Raw genomic sequence first — 19,114 nt, forward strand, 5'->3', positions numbered from 1 at the left:
CTCTATCACAAAAAGAGGGACATGGTATGTCCTCACTCATATATGGATTTTAGACAGAGAGCAAAGGATTGCCAGCCTATAATTCACAGCGCCAGAGAAAGTAGGATACAAGGAGGAACCTAAGATATTCATACAAGGTCCTTCATAGAAGGGGAAAGAAACCCATCCTTCTTTAAGTTGCTTCTGTCTGGGTAGTCTGAGCTACCGATATATAAAGTAGCTAAGAAAGCACTTACACCCTGGTTTGTAAATCCATTATGCTGCAACCCTGTTAGAGTTGCCTAGGACTCAGAATAACCCCTGAGCCAAACCGCTAGGTGAATGATGGGCAATGTGGAAGGCCTGAGAACTTTTCGGTTGGGACTTAGGCATTCGTGTACGGCTGCCAGAGGCACAAGAACAGGAAGACAGGATTAATGTGCTGAGGCTCTCAGAACATGCACGGATGGGGGAGGGGAACTGGATTGGGAGGTTGGGAGAACCCGTGAGACACATCTCACTGGCTACAAAACAAGCATCACATACAGAAGCATCAAGAAATTGTCAGATGATTTTCAGAGACCCCAAAACAGCTGAAGTTACTGGGTGACGTTTGCAGACGGAACAAGTAAATCGCATGGCTGTAGTGATGATGCAAGAAGTCATGACTGCCACCTGATTGGTTAACAGCCCATAGAAGAGAGATGAGGGACTCTATGATGCAGATAGCTTTAAGCATTGACTAGTTACTAGTCGGTGTCTTAGGTAGCGGCAGCTGTCAAGTTGACACTGACCAGCATCATTCATGGGAGTTTGAACTGAGGGACTGCTCACATCAGATTGGCCTTGGCCGGTTGCTATGTTTAAGAAAGATTATCTTGGTTGCCTATTTGAGTGGGAGGGCCCACTGTTGGCAGTACCAGGCTTCAGCAGGTAGGTCTTGGCTATATCAGAAAGCTAGCTGAGTGGAGGTCAGAGAGAGCCAGGGTTCTGTTCAAGGTTCAGATTGAGATCCTTCCCTGAGTCCCCTCAATGATGGATTGTGACCTGGAAGTGTAAGCCAAATGTGACCTTCCTGACTCCAGTTGCTTTGCCAAAGTGTTTTATCACAGCAGCGGAATGAATGTAGGACAGTCACCACAGTTACAGTTATCCGTCAACAATTGTGACTCGTCATGTCTCTCCCCACCATACCCCAGTGCTCATGGGGAACAGACTGAATCCAGCTAAAAAGAGACAATCAAAATTGTATTGAGGTATACTTGACCACGAATATACATTCCATACTGAACATATACTTTTGGCTTTTTATATTAGCAGGGAAAAAATTAAATTTATTTAGGAAAAATATGAAAAAAAAAACCTCCTGAGAATGGAGAGGTTTCCAGTGGACATATATCCTCCACTTTTTAATTATTCCATAGAGAATCTGACATTATAATGGTACTACGAATTGGAAAGTTAGTTCATTTTCTCATAGTCGGGATGGAAAACTGCTTCATATACTAACAATGTTCCTTCATACACAGTATTGATTTCTCGAAATATTTCCCAAGACCATATATGCTGACTTAATAAAGAACTCCGAATTCTGCATTAGTAATCACAGCCTCAGATCAGCAACATTTGATTTTTACATGCTATATGAAAGATTTAATAAATAGTAAAAGTAAAAATTTGGCTTGCAATAATCTCTCTGGCCAAGTCATACTTGTGTGTGATTTACAACAGATAAACTATGGAAGCGATTATTTGCAAAGACTGCAATTGGCGCCAGTGAACTGTCCCAACTTGTTCAGGTAAATGTGACAGATGTCTAAGCTCTCAGTTTGGGTTTTCTCCTTGATTTTATGAACTGAAGTTCTCAGGAAAATGTTGTAACTGTGTCAACCATTCTACAAAGCTGGTTTTTTAATTCTCCCGTTGCACTGAGTGGGAATCTTGCAGGTCTGGGTTCTTTTTAGTCCCCTCCACAGCTATCCGTTGCTCAGTTCTGTGTCTGACCTAACATCCTTGAGATCAGGTAAGATCCCCATTGGAATCTACACTGCTAGCTTCCACCAACCAAAAGTTTTAGAATGTCATCAGAAAACACTGAAGGTCTATGGACACAATCTATACCTGATTGTGTTTTTAAAAATGACCTTGATGCACAGCTTTTGTTATTCTGTATTTCCATGGTGGCACATGCCACTGGAGGCAGTGTGAATGTGTATTCTTAGGTCAGGACCGCTCATAATTGGCACGGAATATACTATTCCTTTGGCCATTCACTGAGCTATACAACTGTATTGCTTAGACAGATTCCCTTAACTTTTCTCCATTGCCTCCGACAAGAAAGCTGTTCCAGGGCAGCTTATAGTAAGGCAGAGTAGCCCTGTGCTTTTAGAATGGCAGTGCATAGTTTATTTTCTCAGTGTTGCAATTGTTTGTGTTTTATGTGAAATCCTCATACAGTCAATGCAGAGCAAATGAGAGAGCATAATGACAGACTTAGCATAACCTTTACACTTTTAACGTAATGTTTACTTTCAAAGATACCAATTTTCGTATCTGTGATGTTTTCTGTATCAATTTAATGAGTTTACCTTTGAAATATGTTAAATTACATTTACTTCAAAGGTTTATCTTATTAATTTTTGTGTATTAATTTTAATGTACGTGTGCATGTGTATGCCCATGTGTATACTGATGGACATGTGTGTACAGGCTAATGTTCAACATTGGCTGACTTCCTCAATCGACATCCACCTTCCTTTTTGAGACATTGTCTATCACTGAACCAGGTGTTTACTAATTTGGTGATACTGGTTGTCAAACAATCCCCAAGCTATCTCCATTTCTATCTTCTCAGTGTTGGAGCACAAGCAACTGTGGCTGCTAACTTTTTCCATTGGTTTGGGAGATGAAATTCAAGTTTTTATGATTTGTACAGCACACACTTTATCTACTGAGGTACCTCTCCAGAATCGTCAATCCTGAGTGTACCATTCAAGCAGAGTAGATCAAAACAGTACTTGTTGACTTAGATCAAAAAGTATGACTCTGCCCTTGCCTTGTGCTTTTTGACAATTTTGTCACCTGTTCCCTTGCTTGTCCTCTTGAATTGCACAGAGTGCCTTTCTTTGATCTTAGGTTCTGTTGAAACGAGGTAGACTATACATTCCACTCACAGCTTGCCTTGGACAATATCCTCTTCCTGGGAATCTGATGGGATTTCTGGTGTCACAAGCAGGCTACAGCTGGCAGAATTGCAGGAAAACAAAGCCCTCTTTGATGTTAAATACATGGCATTTTAAAACTTGCCTCTCTTTTCCTCTGACCTTATTATATTCCCTTTGTCTCAGGTCTGCCCTCTTTTTTTTCTGATCTTTGGTGCTTTGATGAAGACGAGTTCCTCTCTCCATTGTTAATTTTTTTTTTAGCTCAGTTTAAATGTACAGTTTTGCCTTCACTCTGGCAATCAATTTTGTGATGGATGGTCTCCAAGAATGGATGTGAGGTCTTGCCTTCTTTTCCAGTCTCCTCTGAAAGGTAACCAAGCTGGGTGTCACTGAGCTACATAGAAATGACATGACCACAAGAAGGGGCATCACTTCCTTGGAGTGTATCCAAAGTTGATGAATTTGTGCCACTGATACATAAGATCCAAACTCCTATTTTTCTGGTATAAAACTCTTTATTTTTAAATATTGGCTTGAAGGCTGGTGAAATGTTTTTAGATCATGGTATTTATCACAGCAATAGATGGCAAACTAGAACAATGTTCTACGGACAGGAGTCAGGTCCACATTTTTACTAGGCAAGTGTTTTCCAACTGAGCCGTCTCTCCACCATGTCTATGTGTTACTGCATGATTTGGAACTTCAGTAGAGACAGCCCAAACTAGATGTCTGGAATTCAGTCATGGTTGATGAGTTTCTGTCATCAGAAATGAAGCCAGACTTCTGGGTAAATTCTGTATTTTTAAAGCAACAATTTATTTGAATGCACAAATGCCATCACCACTCTGCTATCATAGAGTCCAACCCCTAAACTGTGAGGCTCAAAGAAAATCATTCCTCTGTAAGTTGCCCAGGTCACGGTGTCGAATCATAGCACTAGAAAGGAACTCATACAAATAAATTATCTCCTTTAATCTGGAGCTTGCCAATTCAGCAAGACTGGTTGACCAGGAAACCCCAGGGATTCACCTATCTTAGCTGCAACAACACTGAGATTATAAATATATACCACAACATCCAACACTTTTGAAGTCGACTATCAGTCCATCAGCCAACCCTGGCACTTTGCCACATGCATGATCTTCAAACGCCTGCTACAGCCCTCGGATGAAAAATCAGATGGTAGAGCAGAGTAACAGATGCTGCCAGTGGGTTCTTGGTAGTACAAATTGACCAGTCTAGCTTTCCCACAGGAAGCACACTGTTCATGTGCTATAGGATCTTGCACTTGAGGATGGATAGAGACAACCTTTTACATCAACATTGTTTTGGTTTAGGCCAGCAGAGAAGTAATGCCTATGGCTCCTCCTGCTAAATGAATAAATGGATGTCTTTCACAGACTCACCCCAGGGAATGAACCAGCCAGATTGGTCTAACATAAATTTTATGGGTTTGGTCTCTATGTAAAAGTCACTAGGTTCTTTGGCCAATTGGCCAAATGTATACATTTTATTCTTCCAGAAAATATCTGGTTAGAAATATGTCCTTTAGTGTTCTCCATATGCTGAGCCAGTAAAGGCTCCTGTTGGGACAGGCATTCATCTCTACATCTACAGACCACACCCTACTTCATAGGAGCAGTGTATATAGGCCAGGTGAGATGACCACAACACATCCAAGTCACCTGACTTAAGAGTGCCATGACACCATCACAATAAACAGGTTTTCCCCTCCCATCCCTGTTCTTCTGAGGACAAAGGGGGGGGGTGATGCTCACAGCACTGACAGATGTGGGGATGATGCAGTGGGATTTCATGCTAAGAGAGTTGAAAACACATCTTATTGAGTAAACCCTTTGCTTCATTTGGACCATTTTAAATATTTAGATTACAGCATGGGGCTCTCCATTTATATTCTTGCCCCAGGCTTCCTGTATGTCTGAAAGAGCCTGGCTAATTTTCTATTATTTTATTAATGAATATAGTAATGCAGCCAGTCTTAAAATGGCTGATTAGCCACCTCAGTGAGAAGAGGAAGGCTAATTAAGCCATGCTATCAGCATTCTAGCAGAAACTTGGATAAAACAAGGAAATATCTTATCAGTTGATTCTGTGAATGTTGATAAAAACAAGAAGTCCAGGCTGGGTGGCTCAGGGATGTGATAACAGGTGATTTTTAGGGAGATCAGTAAGAGCATAAGCAGCTTTGTTACACAGAGCCCTCAAAGCCAGGCTGAGCTTTTAGGGACTAAGAATAAAAATTAAAGCTATTAATGAAGTATCTGAGGCAGAGGCTGAGTGGTAGAGTTTTTGGCAATTATGCTTTACAAAATGTCTTGGAAACCATTTGCCTGGGGATCTCTGGTTATTTTAATGACAGAGAAACAGTTGTATAGTGTACAGACAGTCCTTGAATCCTGCATGTGTGAAGAGGGATGTCTTTAGTAGGTAGTGTCAATTGATAGCAAGGACAGCAGCAGGGGCAGGCTCTGAGGATGTGGAAGTTACCACCACCTTCTCATGGGTGACTGGGAGATATCTGAGCTGAGAGAGTGCTTGCCTTGCCCACATGAGGCCCTGGACTCCATTTTGAGAACTGTAAAATCGGGGTATGGTGGAGCACACTCATAACCCCAACACCTGAAGGGCAAAGGTAGGCAAATTGGAAAATTAAGACCATCTTCAATCACATTATGAGTTGGAGGCCAGCAACTTGGGTCACCTGTGACCTCTTCTCAAAAAATGAAAAGAAAGAAAATCTTACAAGTACAGAAGCAGGTTAGGATTAGGTTGATACTATGTTAATTTGCACAAAGAAATTAATTCATTTATTTAAGAAATATACACAGTATTATCAGAGAGTTGCAGTTTATAGAAACAAATGAAAAAGAAACACAAAAATCTCAACCCATATGACGGACTTAAATTCCATGGCATGTGTTTAGTTACTTAATTTGTTAGTTAGTTAGATGTTAGTTGCATATATATATCATCCACCCTAAGTATTTAAATAATAAATAAATGTAATAAAATAAGTAAATAATCTAGGAGGAGAGCAAGACAAAAACATCCAGTGTGGAGCTCTGGCCATCATACATATGTGAATACACATGGGTGGAGACTCACATGTACACAGCAATATGCACATACACAAGACACATTTTAATATGTATTAAAAGTAAACAAATCCCATTGAATATTATATATATATATATATAATATGTACACACATATGTTGTAGAATATTATTTTAACTAGGCAAAGATGTTCCATTTGTTTATGCACAAACCAAAGTGTGTTGCTTTTGTTTATGCTACATTTGTTTAATTCATTATGAAAAGATGTGCTGCATTTGTTTCGCCTTGACTGTCAGAGGAACCTGATTGGTCTAATGTACAGCTAAATAGCCAATATCCAGACAGAGAAAGGATAGGTGGGACTGGAAGGGAGGAAATCCTGGAGAAGGGAAATCTAGGCTCCAGAGAAAAAGGAAGAATGAGAGAAGGAGGAGACGAGAAGGAGGGACACACCAGGGGAAAGAAGGCAGGCAGAGGCCAGACAGACAGATATAGAGAAGCAGTGAATGTGAGATATACAGAAGAAGGGTAACAAGCCCAAGGCAAAAGGTAAAGAGAATCAAATTAATTTCTATTAAAAGAGTTAGCCAGAAATGATGCTAAGCAAGGCTTAGCATTCAGAACTAATAATAAATCTCTTTGTCAGGACTGGGGAGCTGGTTGGTGGCCTAAAAGAAATACATACATACATACATACATACATACATACATACGTACATACGTACATACATATGGAAAGAGAGAGACAGACACGCAGAAAGACAGAGACTGTCTGTCCATTAGCTATGGTTGTCCTGGAACTCACTATGTAGATCAAGCTGGCCTCAAACTCATAGAGATCTGCCGGCCTCTACCTCTCAGAGCTGGTATTAAAGGTGTGTGTGCCACCATGCTCAACAAAAAATGAAACTCTTAAAGAAAAACTTGAATAAAAAGTTACAAGAGCAAGTGATTGCAGAAGGCCATGTAAAGACTATGTCATGAAGCATCCATCTTTTCTGTGACCTCTACTTCTTTCTCAAATGTGGCTCAAAATGTAAAGTTATTCAATGGTAGATATTAAAACATAAGATTTCTGGTCTCTTTAATCTTACTCCAAATTCTACGTCAGCAACTTCATATCCTCCACGTTTTTCTTTTTAGTTTGTTAGCTTCTTTTTAAACAGAATCTCATGTATCCCAAGCAGACCTCAAATTTGCTTCATAGCCAGGATGTTCTTGAACTTCTCGTCTGCCTGCCTCTACCTTCCAAGTGCTGGGATCACAGACACACCCCATCCCACCCCGTTATGAGATGTTAGGAATGGAACTGGGAGCTTTGTGTGTGTTTGGTGGGCTCTATATCAGCTGGCATTCATCAAAGTCCTATACATATGTTCATGTTTATTTAATATTTTATTATATAGTAAATACCACTCAAGTGGCATTACACATTGATTTCTATAATAAATATCTGGGACTGAAGAGATGGCTCAGAGGCTCCATGGTTAAAAATACAGACTGATTTTCCAGTGGTCACATCTATAATGAGATGTGAAGTTCACTTCCATCTAATGCCCTATTTTGTTTTGCAAGTAATACATGCAAATAGGACACTCAGATACATAAATAAATACATCTTTCTAAAACAGAAATTGCATTTCAAACAAAAAGGTGGGTGTTGTGGGGGACACTTACAATCCCACCACTTACAAGGGGTGAGGCAAGTGAATATCTTTGAGTTGGAGGAGTGCTTGGTCTACAAATGGAGATGCAGGTCAGCCATGGCTGTTGCACAGAGAGACCCTTTCTTAAATACACACACACACACACACACACACACACAGATAGATAGAAGATGGTACCATATCAGAACACACTGGACTGTTTCGTTTCTTCTAAGTGCATTATATTTTTAAGTGTTTCTCTAGCATTCTTACCCTCGGTGAGTGAGATTCAATAATATGCAATCTGTTAAATGAGGAAGATAGAAGTCAGTTTTAAGTTGAGCCATTTTTGATTTGCACTAAGACAACAAAGGCCAAACACTGTGGCTCCCCATATACCTTTCTCTGTATGTACGCACAACTAATTTTTATGTTTACAATATCTGTGTTCTTTTTTCTAACCATGTTCAGGTTAGTTGATTTGTCAAAACTATATTTATTAAGTTGTTAAAATATTTTATTTTAACAGTATTTTATGTTATTTTGTGTTATATGATGCCATTAAACATACACATTTTAGTGGAAGGACATTTAAAATATTTGTAGAAATAAAATTATCATATGCCTTATTTATGGCCCTCTAAAATCAATGTAATACATAGAAGAACATAGATGCTTTCAAATGATAAAACTGTTATTTCCTTTTTTCATATAATTCTATAAAGTTAATCTTAAAGTTCTATTGCTATCTCACATGCATGTATTTCATACTGGTAATTCATTCCTTTATAATTTTATTGCATATGTATGTAAATATATATATATACAATTATCATAATCATATTCTTTGCCATTATACTCGTGCATTCCCTTCCCAATGACACTGTTCTTCTAACCAGTCTCCCTCCTGTTCTCATACTTTTTCCTTGTTTGCTTGTGGCCCACTGTATGTACTCCCTTGATTGCCTCATAAATTATTTGTTTGATTTCTAGAAAGTGCCTCAAGTAGCTCAGGCTGGTTACAAACTCTACATAGCCTGGGGAAAACGTCTCATCTTCATGCCTATATCTCTCAAGAGCTGGGGTTGAAGGTGTGTCCCACCTCTTTCTGACACATGCAATTATAGATATTTTTGGCTTGTATTTTATAAAGCCTGATCTGTGCTAAATATTGGATAGAATTGGACCAGACAGCTGCAAACATCTTCTGATGGCAAACATTACCCCAGATGATTAATAAAATGTCATAAAGTCTCTGATGTAAATCCATAAAGTTGTCCCAGTTACCTTTTTATTGCTGTGATAAGATACCACGAGCAAGGAAAATGATGGAAAAAGAGTTTACACATGCTCACATCCCAGAGTCCTTTAACATCATGGGATGGGATCACAGGATCAGGCAGACAGGGATGTGACCGGAGCAGTAGTTAAGAGCTTCTATTTTGATCCATAAGTACTAGGCAGAGACAGAGCTATTTGGAAATGGCTTGGGCTTTTTGAAATCTCAAAGAACTTCCCCTAGTGGCATACCTCCTCCAACATGGCCATATCTCCTAATTCTCCCCAAACAGTTCCATTTACTGGGAACCAAGTATGCAAATATGAGCCTACGGTTGCCCTTTTGATTCTAATAGAAGGATTAGTAGGCACATTTTCAAGCCACTATTACAATATTTTGGTAAAGTTTGTAACTGAAGATAGGGTTGCATAAAATAATTAGCCCTGACATAAACTATAATGGAGGAAATCTGAAAAATATCCTGACATGTTCTGACAGTGTGTTCCAGGAAGTGACCTCAGCATCATTCCAACTGTAGGAATCCATTCTCATGTGTACACAGAGTTCAGGGCAGAAAGTGGAGTGTGGTTTCTACTTAACCGGATGTGCTGTGACAAAGCAAGTCCTCAATATGGACAGCTATGATTATCTGTGCTCTTTCTAACAGCTGCAATGGTTTTGTTTCTGAGTAGCTAAAATGTCAAGTTCTTGTCCTTTAGGTTTATATCCGTGTGTGGGTGAGAAACGACTGGATAGTACATTGCTCTGCACCCAGGAGGCCCTTTTCTTCCTGCCAACTCCTTTGAGGTAAATCTTCAAGACTGGAGACTTCTGACACATAACCCTTGTCTTCCAGTACAGCTGGTGTCTGCCATCATCCTCAATCTGTCTTCTTTTATGATACCTAGAGCAACCTGTCTGTACATGCTGGCAGTCGTTTGAGGTCCCTGAAGTAGCAATTGCTTCAGAGAAATATTTCAAGGCGTTTTTGTCTTAAGAAGAGACTTTCACAGGCAAGGCATACCAGAAGGAAGGGTTCCCAACTTCATGAGCGGAGTGCTATCTTTGAGTTTCATTTCCCTAAAATCTAACAGTTATTTCAATGGTACACAGCTGTGATCTCAGAGACTATCTGTACAAATGAGATCATACACTGGCAAATAGGCTTGCAAGTCCATGGTGAATTAGGTAATAGCATGGATTTTAGAACAGTCACCTTGGACATTAAAGTGTTTGGAAAGTGAATGGTGAGACTGAACAATGACTTCATGGTTTTCCTTCTGTCAGTGTTGTCTTCAAGTTCATTAAAGACAGCTCTGTTCTTTGAGGCAAATCTAAGTTACTGCCTTCTCTTTGTTTCTTCAATCAATCGCACACATTGACATAGGAAAGTGATGGGTACCCAAAGATTTTCAGTTTTCAGCAATTCAAAAACACCTACCTGGCATCTTGCCTTTGGAGTCAAAGGATGTCAATGCGTCTTTTAAAGTCACTGAATGACATATATTATCCATACTATACTGAGCAGAAGATTGGATCAAAGGGAAACATGTATCTTAAGGCTCTTGATAATGATTGAACAAAGAAAAGGTCTGCTCTTATTACTTCCACTCCTTCTTTATACCTCACCCTTTCCCCCATCCCACCATGGACATAAACTGTGTTCTAAGGGTTCCTCTTCATCATCCAACAATCCCTTCTGGTTTAGTTTCTTTTCCTGATAAAGCAACTTAAGGAAGGAAGGACTTCCATCAGCTCAATGTTCAAGGTGCAGTCCATTGTGGAAGGAATGAGTTTAAGGGACCTGCTCACATGCTACCCACTGTCAGGAAACAGAGCTGTGAGTGATTGTGCTTAGTACCTCATCCTAGGATATAGTGTCATCCACAGTACGTGACTTCTCAGTTGGCTTAATCTAAAGAATCCCTCTGTTCCCACTGGTTGTATCTCAACTTCACATAAGCTAAAGTCATTTGGGAGAAGGGAACCTTAATTGAGAAAATTTCCATACAAGACTGGCTTATGGAGAAGCATGGGGCATTTTCTTGATGATGATTTGTGTGGGAAATTCTGCCTCACAGTGGGTGGTGCCATTCCTAGGATTTTGGTCCTTGTTCTGACATATATAAGAAGCAAGCTTAGTAAGCTGTGAGGAGCAGGTCAGAAAGAAGTTCTCCTCCATGATCTCTGCATCAGTCCCTGACACCAGGTTCCTGCCCTATGTTCCTGTTCTGACTTCATGGATAATGGACACATACTTGGAAATGAAAGCTGAAATAAACCCTTTCCTCTGCTGGTAATGGTATTGGTAATGGTATTTTATCACAGTGATAGAAACCCTGACTAGAAACACCCTTATAAACATGAAACATGTATCCCAACCTAGATAATCCCTTATAGGTTCAACCTAAAGCTTGCCACTGGATGGCTATGTATCCTGTCAACCAACTTCATAATTAACAAAAGTTGCCAATTACTCACACATTTGTTTCACCCACCTGAAAAATCAAAGGACATGAATAAATTCCAGAGGGGGAGGGGAGAGGGATCCAAGATAGTGGCCTTCAGACAGGAAAGAGTATAAGAATTGCCTACAGGATTTCTGAGCATAGACAGCCTATCCCTCTCCCAGAATTTCTGACTCAGTAGGTCTGAATAAAGCCTAAGTGGGTTCTATTAAATATATATATATGTATATATATATATATTTGCAGTTGCTGATGCTCTTGCCCTTGAAATGAATAATTAGATTTGTTAATTTCCCTCTAAATAGTAGTTCAATATTCTTTATATGCCATAATTCAAATTCTTTATAAAGGCCTATATATTCTCCATCAGCTAGTTTTTGATTTATCATTTTTTGTTTGCTTGTTTGGTTGGTTGGTTGGTTTGGTTATTTGTTGTTGTTGTTGTTTGTTTGTTTGTTTTTGTTTTTGGAGACAGGGTTTCTCTGTGGCTTTGGAACTAGCTGTATACCTGGAATTAGCTCTGTATACCAGACTGGTTTAGAACTCACAGAGATATGCCTGTCTCTGCCTCTGGAGTGCTGAGATTAAAGGCATATGCCACCACCACCATGCTGACTTATCCTTTTTATTTAAAAAAGTTACATCCATTTGTGGGTGTGGGATATATGCCTCTGAGTGAAAACGGCCCAAGAAGCCAGAAGAAGATGTCAGCTCCCCTGGAGCAGGAGGCAGAGGGAGTTGGGCTTCACCTCACATATATAGGGAACTAAACTCAAGTCTTCAGCAAGAACAATATGTGCTCTTAATCACTGAGCCTCTTGTGCAGCCTCTGGCTTAATTTAGAGCCTTCCTGTCCTCAGTGAGGGACACACACACACACACACAGAGAGAGAGAGAGAGAGAGAGAGAGAGAGAGAGAGAAGAAGAAGAAGAAGAAGAAGAAGAGAGAGAGAGACCACATCAAACACACAATCCCCCCACAGCCACACCTTACCATGCCACACACACACAATACACCCCATATACACAAAAGTATTTACAAGTGCAACTGCATGTGTGTCAAAATCATAAGTGTACTCTGACTAAAGCATCCATTGCATGTAATTCAATAAAGGTAAACAAGGTATTTATCTTTGTTATAGTCTAACTCTGTGTGACAATTCCTACAGGGTACTCTTGAGCCTTTAAGATGTATTTCTCTAAACCTTTATCTGTAATCAAAATTTCTTGTTTTCTTCCTTCCTTCCTTCTTTCCTTCCTTCCTTCCATGAGTTTTTAAGAAAGCAAAAGAAAAAAGATCACTCTTTTCTGTCTAGTGGAACAGGCCTGCATGTCACATACCCAGTAGGCTGAGGCAGGTAATTTAACAAAATCTTTCCTTGAATATTAAAAAATGGGGACTGGGAATACAGCTTTGTTGGTAGAGTTCCAGCTTTAGCGCCACATGGAGAAAATTGTGGGGGTGCACACCTGTATCCTACTACTCAGGAAGTAAAGGCAGGGAGATTAGTAGTTTGGGAGAGTTCAAGGCCAGCCTGGGCTCCATGAAATCCTCTCTTAAAATAATATAATGATTGCAATCGAATTGAATTAGTAACCTAAAAAATGGAGTGTAGATATAGCTTACTGGTAATGTGGCTTCCTAACATGTGAATATCTCTAGTTTCAATCCCAAGTAACACACACACACATACACACACACACACACACACACACACACACACACAGAGGCAGACACATGCAAAAATTAATCTTCAACAGTTAAGCCATAGAAAGATGGACTTTCAATCAAACGTAAGATTTCTGACTCCCAGGCCAGGCCGTTTATAAAACAATGTGTCAGTCTTCAACTTGCAGTTGTATACATCTAAGACTTCTCCAGATGGAGCAGTTACAACACTTCTGGTGCATAAGTAACTAAATGAGAGATAATTTCATAGCAAAATAATTAAAAATTAACAAATTTATTTCCTCTAAAGTATCTCATTTAATTCCCAATCTGTTTAATCAGGTTTGATTATGGAAGCTTTCTACCAGGCAGTTTTAAGAATTTCTGAAACCTGTAGCCTTTCATCATCCTCTTGTACTTAACTGAGTGCTAGGGAGCATTGCTATAGTTTAAACTCTGTCCACGGTGTGGTTTGACAGTCCTGCTTCGTACCTGCTACACACATTCATGACTTCCCTTCTGATCCTGCTAACCTGATCGGTAAACACCCAGTGAGGTTTTCTGCTGGAGGACATTTGCTTCTTTCTATGAGCAAACTGCACTATCCTCCCTCCCACACCCTGGGGGACCCATCCTTCTAGACACTGTCCCCTGGTCATTATGCTTTGTGGTACTTTGACAATGAGACCAGAAGATCCACAGCCTTCTTTATTTGGATGCATTACGCTGATGTCTTTTATTGGGCCTCCAGGTTCAGTCCCTAGTACTACAAAAATGGAACAAACATGTTAGTTAAAAGTTCAAGTGGGCATGGATGTAAAAAGACAGGGCTCCTCTAAGAAAATGGGTTTTAAGACTTCCAATGATTTTTAAAAATTAGACTTCTACTACGTGGTTCTGGGGAACTGAACTCAGGCTTGTCAGCAAATCCCTCTATGGCTGAGCCATCTTTCTAGTTGTTAGTATATTCTGTATTGTTTAATATTGCAGCTAATTAAAGTTTTTGTTAAAGAATGATATATATATATATATATATATATATATATATATATATATATCCAAGAGACAATAAATAACACTTCGAGGCTGCACACACACACACACACACACACACACACACATATATATACACACTTAAAGACACATGCACATTTTATAGTAAGCATTAAAGATCCACTTGATAAAACTTAGAATCTCCTTGGAAGAGTCAACTGAGTTTTTATTAGACTAGCCTATAGCATGTCTGTAGGAGACTGTCTTGGTCATTAATTGAGGTAGGGATATCAACTCTTAATGTGGTCTACGTCATCACCTGGGTTGTGGTCTGAATTGCATAAGTGAGAAGAAATCTACTTTACAATAAGCAAACAAAAATGAATGTATTCTCTTTGCCTTTGACTGAAGCTGCAATGCAACGAAGTACTTCAGTTCTTGCCTTGACTTCTTTGAAATGATGGATTACTGTCAGGAATCATAAGCTAAATAAAGCCCTTGTTGACAGATGTTTTTCTCCTTGTTGGTTTTGTTTCTTTGTGTGTTTACACAGCAATGGAAATGAAACTAGCATACACACACATACATGAGGACAAAGACGCACATGTCTATCCACATACATACATATGTACACACAGAAAGTAGAAGAGAAATCCTGGTTTTAATGCACACTGCTGATCCCTCCTCAGCCACACAGAACTTGGCAAAGGCATTCACCGACTTTGCTGTGTTTGACTCCGCCCTTGTAGCCTAGTCCAAATGGAGGGGCCAGAAACCTCTGTTTACAGGCACCCCTCTCCTGGGAACGTCTAGGAAGGTGACTTACCTCATAGTCGATGTCCAGGACATCCGTCTCACCCTTGGTTCGGAAATGTAGCGTGTTTGTGTCCACAGTGAAGTTCGCCTGCTTGCCCACCCTCTCCAGGAGAACCGAGTGCCAGTGCTGGTCATCCAGAAGGCTACCCAGCATGGCAGAGGGAGCAATGTTGCTGAGTCTGGCTTTGCTGTCATCTGCAGAGGAAGGGAAGCAGAGTGGAGTCTTAGCCCTGGCAGCTTTGAATCCTGCCCACCAACAGCACTGAATACCAGGTACCTGAGTTTTCCTCAAACGCATCTTGAGCTGCCCCTCTACCGCAAACATTACCGGGCCTTCTGCAGGGGTCTAGCTCAAATGATACATACACCCACTTCCTGAAAAGAACCGTAATGTTCCTGAGACACCAGCAATTACAAGGTGATGGGAATGCTTATGGTATTGGCCACAGAAATAAAAATTAAAAGAAACGTTTCCACATTTGGAAAAATAAAAACTAAATTCATACATTTTTTTTTTTTTTTTAGTATTAGGAATGAAGAAAGCAAATCTTGAACTGGCTTGAGTGAGAGGAAGCCAGTGGACATACAGAACGTTTCTGCACAGAGAAGGACATAACCATCCCAGCTGCAACTGTTGAGCATGTATTATATGAACTGAGTCCTTCCAGCAAAATAGTTATGGCTGCTACCACCACACAGAATTTGTCTCAGCTTTCAGGGGGAGCTATCATTACGGATATATAATATTTTAAATCTTTGTACATTTCATGTGTGGGGGAGCACACGTGCAAGTGCATGATGTCCATAGAGTTGCTTCTTTTCTTCTGTCATGTATCATGTGTGTGGTGCAGCGTAACTCCGGCCATCAAGTTTGGCAGCAAACACCTTTACACACTGAAATATCATTTGGGCCCCTTATGCATTAATTTTAATTTGAGAGAATAGTTTATGTCCCCACCCCGTCATAGATTCTGATAGCTAAGTATAGCTCTTCTTTCTTGTACTGTATCATCCTTGACCCAACCTGTACTCATCTGTGCACAGGTGACTATGTGACGACATTCAGGTGTCAGAGGCAGTTAATCTCCCCATGGGCTGCTTACTCCTACCTGGTGTGGCCTAATGGTACTGTCTGCCCCACTGCATAATGATGATTGGCTTTCTCCTGAAGTTGGAGGGTGGATGGCCCACTTAGCACAGTTGCAAAGGGGAGCTGGCAAATTAATGTGTGATGCTGTTTGGTGATTTACTATTCATGTATTCCAGAAGCCTTGAATTCTCACCACTGTCAGATTATGCTAATGCCTTAGTAAATATCCCCTCTCTTCTTGCTGTCCTTCCTCCAACAGATATTGCAATCTAGCAGTACGGGCCATACAGAGAAAACATATGGAGGGAGGTAGAGCTCTCTCTTCTGAGAGTTCCAGTGTTGGTGGATTCCAGCAACAGTAGTGAGGACACATGACTACTTAAACACAGACGAAAGGCAAAGGACAAAGGAGGAAATAGTGTCTACCCGGTTTGAAGAAACCAGTGACTAGGCTGAGGGGTGGTGGGGATAATGGAAGGGTCCCTCAGCAGAGGAGAGCTAGCTGACTGAGCTGGCTGCACCCTCCAGGACAGGGTGGGGTTTCTGCATTCAGATTAACATGGAAGGAAGTTTTGATTAGCAGTCATATAAGATCTGACTGTTGTTGCCAATTCGCCTCCTTTAAAAGTTATGCCAGCTTTAACTCCTAGTGTAAGTTATGAGTATCTGATAGGTAACAATTATATTTCTGAGTAATTTCAACACGTGTGTGTGTGTGTGTGTGTGTGTGTGTGTGTGTGTGTGTGTTTGCCATAATGTACCTCTGAGATCATGGATAGCCTATAATGTCAGCCTTTACCTGTCATTTTGTTGCATACAGGTCTCTTGTTTGCCCCTGAATATCCAACCCTCTCCAAGTGTGTCTCGCCATTTATTCGTTTTGCATTTAGAAACCCAGTTCTTGCATTATGTTGGAAGGCAGGTAGTTGGAGCTATCTAGACCCCATGAGTGCACCATCTCCGATGAACATCTTGAGAAAACATGGTCACCCAGGCTCAGACACAGCAAGATGTGCTGCTACACTGAAATCGGGACATTAGAGCAGGACCTCTAAGTACTGCGCCTTTAACCTAGTCATCTACTTTCTTCAAATGTATTCTAAGGCAATAAATTAATCTGTGCCTGAGAAAAGTCTAATGATTTAAATATTGGAGATCATATTCAGTAGTTTGGAGAGAGATTAAACTTACATATAAAATCAACAAAAGGATATTAGATAGCTGTTGAAGTGGCATTTATGAAGGTCTCATAGCACTTTTAAATATTTATGAGCCAAAACTACATTTTTAGATGAAATTAAAAGTGACAGCTAATAAAATATCTAGCAACTTAAAATTCTTAATTTAGTGTATGTACAAGTAGAATAGAAATGTGTAAATGCACAGTGAACATAAATGTGCAAAATCACTTTAAACTCATAAAGTGCAAAAATTTGCCACGTCAAAAGTACTTTTATTTTCTTCTCTATTTATCATTAACTTCTTTAATATCTAGAATGAATATTCTCTAATTATTATGTTAATCTTACATGAATTACTGACCACAACCTGAATTGCACAGAGTTTCTCATGTGCGTTTCTTTGGTGACTGCAGGATGAATTCAATGTCTTGAATCCATTGTCAAACTATTAATATCATCTACCACTGAGTTATGCCCATATTCACAGGCTCAGTTTTTATCACACATATTTACTGATTCATGGGGACAGTGTGAGTGTTAGCATGCAATGGTGTGGACGTGTAGACCGGAGAAAACATTGTGGGAACTGGCTCTCTCCTTCTGCCTCCTGGATCCCAGCATTTGAATTCGGTCTGTCAGCCTTAACAGCATGCCTGCCCAATGAGCCATCTCAGCGGCCCACAAGGCTACTTCTAACAGACGCAAGAAGAGGAAGATATGAATGAATTCCAACCACTTCTTTATTTTTCACTAAAGCTAAGATATCCTACATTAAAGTGAGAGAGAACTGGTCTGATCAAATACATGCAGGAAAAAAAAAAAAAACCCTGCTATTTGAGTATTAGTAGTTTAGGATTGTATTGATGAAGACAGAACAACGATCATCTAATGAAACCGCCCCTAGAAATCCAGACTGTTGTTATGGAAACCGTAGAAAAACACAATTCCCAGCACACTATCACAGCCTTTATCTTGGGACACCTGTTTCCAGTTTTATCTCAGTTGCATTTGATGTTCAATTATCCCATTTTAACGGCTTTTCAGTTTATTAAGACAAGATAAAAATCCTCCGGAACAGCTGAGAAGAATACAAATGAAATAATGAGGAAAAGCTGGCTCTGGGGCCAGAAACAAAGATATTTGTGTCTAATTAAATGGAACTTTTTTTTTTCTGTTTAGTTTGAAGATGACATAAGTATCACCTAAGCCTTATTGGAATGAATACGGGAAGGGATGTTTGCACTTTTAAAAGATTTATTATCTTTAACTTTTAAAATTTTATATACATGGATATTTTGCTCATATCTGTGTTTGTGCACCATGTGCATGCCTGTAGAGGTTAGGACAGGGCCCTGAGTGACTTACAACTGAAATTCTGGATCAAGGGTTTTGAGCTGCCATGCGGGTCCTGGAAATTGAATTCAGATTGTCTTAAGAGCAAAAGTCTTTTTACTCGCCCAGTCATCTTTCCAGAAGCCCATTAAAACTTTCCTTTTAGTATCTGTGTGAGTGTGTGTGCCTGTATCTGTGAATATATATGTGTGGTTGAGTGCAGGTGCCCATGGAGGCCACGGCAGCACCCCGTCTTCTGGACCCAGAGTTATGGGCAGTTGTGAGCCTCTCTGTGTGGGTACTGAGACCTACATGCCCATCCTCCACTCTTTTAACTACTGAGTCTTCTCTCTAGCCCCAACGCTTACATTTTTACCTTCTTCTTTGTTTTCACTCTCCCCCCCCCCCCCTTATCCTTAG

General features: G+C 40.1%; 1 protein-coding gene across 1 annotated transcript in view; it reads right to left on the minus strand.

Annotated features, from left to right (window-relative positions):
• The window catches only part of LOC127236383 (contactin-associated protein like 5-2-like), an 87,341-nt gene that overhangs the window by 38,404 nt on the left and 29,823 nt on the right, over positions 1–19,114 (minus strand). Inside the window, exon 3 of the mRNA XM_051204008.1 lies at positions 15,102–15,286. Coding sequence (XP_051059965.1) covers positions 15,102–15,286 — 185 coding nt within the window. The remainder of the gene's footprint in view (positions 1–15,101; positions 15,287–19,114) is intronic.

Source organism: Phodopus roborovskii, unplaced genomic scaffold, assembly GCF_943737965.1.
Source record: "Phodopus roborovskii unplaced genomic scaffold, PHOROB, whole genome shotgun sequence".
In the NCBI taxonomy this organism is placed as follows: Eukaryota; Metazoa; Chordata; class Mammalia; order Rodentia; family Cricetidae; genus Phodopus; species Phodopus roborovskii.